The sequence below is a fragment of the Cariama cristata genome, unplaced genomic scaffold (genome assembly GCF_000690535.1).
Source record: "Cariama cristata isolate BGI_N322 unplaced genomic scaffold, ASM69053v1 scaffold43355, whole genome shotgun sequence".
Lineage (NCBI taxonomy): Eukaryota > Metazoa > Chordata > Aves > Cariamiformes > Cariamidae > Cariama > Cariama cristata.
In genome coordinates this window covers 22921-29890 of record NW_009618951.1, presented here as the reverse complement: position 1 = coordinate 29890, position 6970 = coordinate 22921, and the positions used below count along the sequence as shown (strand labels likewise).

Below are 6970 nucleotides of genomic sequence, written 5' to 3'. Positions count from 1 at the left end.
AACTGGAAAAAAACCAAACCTCACAACTTTTATGCTTCCATGAAGTTGAAAGAACTGGGTCTAGCTGGTTTTGGGTTTTGTATTTGTTTTTTACCAGCGCTTCTTATTATTTGGATGGTGGTTGTACTTCAAGAATCCAGTCCTTCTTATCCTTTGTACACAGTAAAAAAAGTTGCTAAAGTTAATGGTTCAGGCATGAAATGAGCCAATAGGCAGATTCAATATTTCTGTGAATTAGTGCTTCCTTCTTGATTTGTACAGTTTAACTGAAACTGAGAACTGATTATCATGAAGATGCCTGAATAAAGGAGGCCCCTTTTAGCCTCTGGTGGTTAGAGAAGTGTTGTCCTCATCCCACCTTTATCCAAGAGCAAGATTCAACGCTTGCTGTGACTTCTTGTTGAGTCTTCTTATAGAATGAAATTTCATTAAATTTGGTTTTCATTTTCTCATGAAAATAATAGCTGTGTGTCCTGCATCACTTCGAGCGTTCCCCTAGTTATAGGGTAAACGACCTGCTGATCTCCTTCTGATTGTTCAAGTTATTCAACAGCTAAGTTAGACGATTCCTAGATTCAAGGAACTGAGATGGATGGTCTGCTGCTGGCTGCTGCCATCCTGGTTGCTCAGTCCTTCCTATCCTTTCTGTTGAAGTCCCAGCTTCTCCCTCACTCCCTTGCTCACCTGCCCTTGCCTTGTGTGATGGTGGAGTCAGAGTAAAGCTATTTGTTTGTTTGTTTGTTTGTTTGTTTTCAGTAATTCACTTTCCTGCTGGCTTAGTACATTGAGGTGGCTCAGCAGAGATGAGTGGAGGAGCCAGTACCTGACAGGGAGTGAAATCAGGGTGGGAAGGAGAAGATTACAAAGGCCATGGCCCCTCACGAAATCACAGCTTCATCTAGACCTGGTGTGTGTAGACATAGATTGTACAAAACTTCATTAAAATTATCTCAGAGTTGAAGAACTGGGCCAGAAGTCTTGAAATGCTGAATTGCAGAGAGCATTGCTTTGTTGTCTTCTAAGAAATGTAGTGCAGAAGCCTGTCACTGGCTTGGACTGAGCATCACTTCCAATGCTAATATCAACTACTTGGACTTTACTCCAGTAAAAGTGATGGAGCTGGACCAGATCTAACAATAGCTTAGCCACTTGGGTGGGAAAGGATCCCAAAGCATTCACTTTTCTCTTTGGAGCCACCTTTTTGAGGCGATTCACTGTCGTGACATTGATGTGGCTGTTTGGATGGAGTTTGGCCAAGGTGACAAGTTCTTGTCAACTTCTTGTGAAGTTCTTATGTGTGTATAGAGCTTTCGGTTGCCCTTGAAGGTGCGTATGTCTAGCCTGTCCACTTAGAACCAAGCAGGTGAAACTCTTAAAATTACAGCAGGAAGAATCTAAGCTATGTTGTTTGGGTGTTGTTTGTTTTTTTTTCCCTTTTAATCTTAAGGAAATTATTCTGATAATGGATGTACTTGGTAAGGAGTTTGGAAGATGAGTGTGCAGGAAAGGATGGTGCAGTCTTGAAGTGCTGAGTTCCTCAGATAGTTTTTTAATGTCTTGGAGAAACAGTTAAAATGTGAGTCATTACTGCTCCTGCCTGACTCTGGATGAACTAAAAATTACAGTGGCTGGAAGCATGCATTGACAAAGTCTGTAATAAGAAAATATTTGGGTATATCCTCAGTAGATTTATTTTTGTCACCCAGGCTAGCCAGGCTGGTAGAAACAGCAAGATTAGTAAAATAAACAAGTAGATTTAGATTAAACAAATAACACAGCTTTCGTCCTTTGCAAGCCTACAACTGAAAGAAGTTGTACAATAATGCTTTATAGTTTTATGTGACAATGGTAACATGTTAAAGCTTTATAACTATTCTATTGGGAGTGGGGTGAATGAATCAATTCCTCCAAATTTCCTCCATAGCAAATTATTTGCTATGATACTACCTTATAGTCTGCGAATACTCCTGGTCCGTAGGTGGTAAAAAAGGAAGGGTGAAACTGTTGGCTCAGTCGCAGCCAGCTCCTCCGATTTTTCATGTGAGAAATCTCACTAAATGGATGTAAAGGTGCACGTGTTCAAGGGCACCTTCATTTTTACAGCTTTTGGTGATTTCCTTCTGAAAGTCCGTGGGGTTTAGGTGCTTCAGTCGCTGGTGCAACTCCAGGCCTTCAGCGCCTCTTCTCTGTTTGAGACCTCGTGTACTGTACACAGAGACTTCTTCAGGCTGAAACTGCTGCTTTCCTTCTAGCAGTTGGCTTTTCCCCCACTCCTAATGGTTGTTTTCGCTCATTTAACAGCAAATTTTAAAACTTTATTACCATGCTTGTTACTTTGTCCTCCATTTTGTTGGGACCATCCAACTTACATTAAATATTTGTCTTCGGTTTCTAAGTGCCATTTTGTTGTGTTTAAAATCATCTCCACAGCCCTCTGGGCACCATTGTAAATATCTTTACTGTGCCTTTTGTCTTTCAGATCTCACTGCTGATTGGATTCATCAGTGTGAATAATTCTCAGTGGACGGATTACAGTGCATACAGCTACTTTCAGATTGTCACCATGTGCGACTTTGTTATGATTTTGTTCTTCTACATTATCCACATTTTCAGAATCTACAGGAAGCTCACTTGCGTTAGCTGGCCACTTGCGGTAAGCCTGTTAGATGCTCTGGGTTCCTCGCCTCTCGTGTGGGTTGATGTTTCCATTACTTAGTCCACTTTCTTGTGCTATCACACAATGATAGGCTGTCTTTCATGTAATTATTTTTTGCCTTGTATACAAATCCTTTTGTTGCTTTTGTTATCGGCATTCGGTTCAGCAGATGCCGTAATTGTAAACTTTTTAGCTGATTTGGATCTGATCCCACCCTCCTTTACACAGATATAAATCCAGATTTACTCCAGGAAAGGCTATAGTGTTATTCTGAGACAACTGAAAAGCAGCTACTGATTATCAAGCCTTCAGCAGATGGACCCTAGCTCAGGTCATTTATAGCAGCTAAGAGATTGCTGGAGTACCAAATCATAGCATTAGAATTCACGTACTACATCCTGTCCCAAAATAAAGTCTGCGAGTGCTATTTAAGTCAAATGTGTCTCTTTTTGGTATGGTTTTAGCTAACTTAAACAATAGCAAGAAATAGGAGCCTCAGCCTGATTGCCATAGCCTGGCCATTCCTGGGATATCCTGCAGGATGTTCCTGCCTCATTCCCACATTTCCCCTGCACATCCATCTCTCATATCCTAGCAGAGAACTAACAAGCAAGACCTGAACTTCCTCAGTAGCTTTGGGTCAGGCCAGCTAACAGAAGAGTCCTGTGTCCTAGTGTGGGATGATGGATTTCAATAACCTCTTAGAACACGTCTCCCTTGCGCATAGTGACATGTTAGTTCCGCAGAGGAAGGACCAAAAGGGACGGGGAAAGCCCACTGGAGAGATATAGAGGGATTTTGCAATTCAAGAAGGGGTTGGCTAGCGTTTAATGAAAGCTGTGCAAGTAGTTTACAGATCTAGGATAACGGTTTGTCTGCCCATCTACTTCTAACCACAGAGAAAAATGTTAATTTTCTTTTTCTTTTTAGCTGAAGAATATGGTTAGGCTTGCATCCCTCTTTATTTTTTCAAATGTGTACCACCACTATCTGTCTCTAGAAAGTAGTACTTTATCTAGAGATAATACAGATGCAGGGATGTAAATAAGCTAATAAATGAGAGTTTTGCAAAGCAGCAGTTAATGTGTGCACTGCTGTAGCAGAACTACGCCAATTTGACCTCTGCATTGGCTGCTTTTGGGTTTTGTTTCATGTTTAAGCATTCCTAAATGTTCCAGAGACACTAGTGAGTTTAAGGCACTGCCGTTTGTGCCTGCTTAGCTTCAGATAGCTTTATGGGATGTGATGCTCCAACATTGCTGCTTTTTTACAACCAACCTCCCTTTCAGTCACGTATTTAAGTATCTTTAGAACAGAATAGGAAGACCTGTAAGAAACTTTGGGCAACTACAGCTAGTGTTTGGCTGAGTTTCCTGGCAGGATCTCTGCATTGCAAACAGGGGTGTGATTTGCAGTCAGCACAGTTGGAGTGGTTCAAGAGGTTGTTCAGCACTGATACCTTTTAAAGCTGGGATGTATTTTGCCAGAAGGGCACTCTCCCGGCCCTGCTAGGGGGTGGTTCTCCACCTCATTTAGCCTTTGATGATTCTTTTGCACCTTTGCCCATCCCTCAGATTCCTCGCAATTAGTGGCCTGCGTTCACTGCTTTATTTGGTGTCTCTAAGGAGGCAATGGCATGCCTAATTTACTGGCTGTGTCATGGACTAGCCAGAGAAGCCTCCTTATGGGAATAATTTATTCTGGCGAAAGCGAGGGTTGAGGTCTTGATTACCTGAAACAAGGTTACAAATGAGGAAAGCAGGTTGCAGTCTCAGAGCCTCCTTTATGGCAAAGATCCTCCTCATCTGTTTATAAACCCCTCAGCAGAGGGAATCTGTGGTATACTAGTCACACATTTAAGCTCTTCTCTAAGTGTGATGAGTGTCAGTCTAGGAGTCAATTTTACCTTGTCATAAGCAGGGGTTATCTGTGGATTTAGATTTTGAATCCTCACAAAGCTTATGGCAACCAATATGGGTGTTTGCAAATATGGGTGATGAGTATCTGTAGTATTGGCTATGAGTGTCTGCGTAGTTGGGCTTTTTGTGGCTTCCCTCCCGTTTCCAGTCTTGGTTGATGTAAGTTGTTAGTAAATCCAGCAGTAGATATGCTGTTTGCTTTCTAAGATTACCAGAAGTAGGAACATTTGGTTTTCCACTTAGGCCATTTGCTGCTGTTTATTGCCATTTCATATGGGCTAGAGAAATACACCCTTAAAGGCTTCTTCCTTCCTCTAGATCTGTCTCTTTAAGTGAGGTGCATGCTTGATGCACTAAAGATACGTGTTTTGCCCTCAGTAATGCACCACATTGACTTGAAAGGATTGCATCCATACCCAGTAAGTAGGTCTTACTCCAGTGACATTAGTAGATCTGAAGATTGGCCCTCCCTCCTTTTTTTTTAAACAGAAAGTCAGGTATGGTACAAAATCTACTCACAAGGTGGTTTTTTCTCTCTTTCTTTTTTTTTCTTTTAGCTTTTTTTTTTTTTTCCCCTTTTGACTGGTGTTTTGTCCTCTGGGTTTGAGTAACCTCTGCCAACTTGTTTTCATTCTGAGGCATATTGACAAGCTTTCCTGATAAGTTTCCCTTCTGAGGCAGTCTGTGCTTATCTTTGCAGGAGTTTCTTCATTATTTAATCGGTACAATTCTGCTTCTCATTGCATCAATTGTAGCAGCATCCAAGAGTTACAATTGGAATGGACTTGTGGCTGGAGCGGTAAGACTGTGTTTATTAGTCTTGACACTTTTTTAATTGCAATATATATTAAGTAGGGCATTGGAAATCTATTATTTGTAATTTTATTTTCTTACGGACTTAACTTGCTTCTGTCTTGGTTGGGTGAACTACCTTCTAGCTCATTTCAGAGAATGTTCTGTAACACAATGCCAACAAAAATATTTTGTTGTGAGACTCCAGACTCGCCACTAAAGTGGGTGTTTTGCCTGTCAGAGAGTTCAAACCAAAGACTTCTGCTTTAACTAATGTGTTTAGGGGAAGAATTAAGTCAATTCTGTTTTGACAGAAGGCTGTTGTAGCACCTACAAGTTACCTAAAGGATTTCATCCCAGTCTTTGGCTTTTGATGCCTCCTGCTCCTGAACAGAGCCCTGTTCAAGACAATTTCTCCTGAGCTAAAACCCACTGGGTCCCCTGGGCTGACTTACTGGAAGATACTATCTGCCTCTGTTGGCTGGAGGACTTTACAGAGAGAGGCATGACTTCTGAATGTGGGCAGCAGTATTTTCACAGCAGCAGGACCTGAAATACAACTCCTCCAGAATAAAGAATTACTTTCAGAAACTTGGTCCTGATGATGCAAACGGACTAGAAGACTTACCTGACTTGTTTATTTGGCAGATGGCAGGGAAAGACTTGTCTGAATGGGGCAGTAAAAGAGCAGTAATCAGAGGTGTTAGAAAAAGTCTTTTCTTTGTTGCGGAATCCTAGTGAGAAGTCTAGGAGGTGAGACTCTGTGCTGCTGTCCAGCTTTTTCTCCCCACTTATATATGACTCTCAGTCTGTCTTTTGGTCATTGTTCTGACAAGACATAAGCTGCTATTATACTACAGAAGCTTTTATTTTTTTAGTATATTGGCAGAATGGAGTAAAAAAAAAAATCACTGTTTTGGGTCTGTTAACATCATAAAATATGTAGCTGGATACACAAGAGAGTCCATACATTCATGGAATATGTGTCATCCAATGTTCCGTAAGTATTTGTGGTTTCTTTTCTCATCCAGACTTTCGGGTTCCTAGCTACGATCCTTTGTGTTTTAAGCATATGGTCATCCTACAAGGTTTCATGCATCACGCAGTCAACGAGTAAGTATCATGCTTAGTAACTGCCAGAATGCTTCCCAAAATTAATATTTATATTTTCTGCCACTGGGCTTTGTCTGCCTGGAAGGATTTATTAACATCCTATTCCTTGTTACTCAAAATTACTCACAAAGCAAAAATTCCATATTTTCTGTCAACACAGAAATATCATAGCTACTAACAGCTGTTAATAACTAACTACCAGAGCAAAATAACTTGCTTCTAGCAAGTAGTGAATGTATCAGTACTTTCTCTTCTCTCTCTCCCACCCCCTACCAGAAGCAGCTTTCCTGTGTGTTCCTTAATCAAGTAGATTAATTTGTTTGCGGCAACGCCAAGTGACACTGTCTTCCTTTTCAAAGATGCATCTGTATGACTCCTTCATCTCTGCAAGACGTCTGCCTTACGAAACAGGATACCAAAGAGGAGCGTCCACTAATGAGGAGAGAGCATGGGTATTTTGTTACTAGCCTGGACAGCTGGTAGCTTTTGA

General features: G+C 41.2%; 1 protein-coding gene across 1 annotated transcript; it reads left to right on the top strand.

The window, feature by feature from the left end:
• Positions 1-2479: 2479 nt before the first annotated feature.
• CMTM7 (CKLF-like MARVEL transmembrane domain containing 7) lies at positions 2480-6497 on the top strand (the record flags this gene model as incomplete). The annotated part of the gene is made up of 3 exons (XM_009701047.1): positions 2480-2653; positions 5276-5374; positions 6399-6497. Coding segments are annotated over 3 exons (372 nt in total), but the record flags the coding sequence as incomplete, so codon positions are not given.
• Positions 6498-6970: the final 473 nt, after the last annotated feature.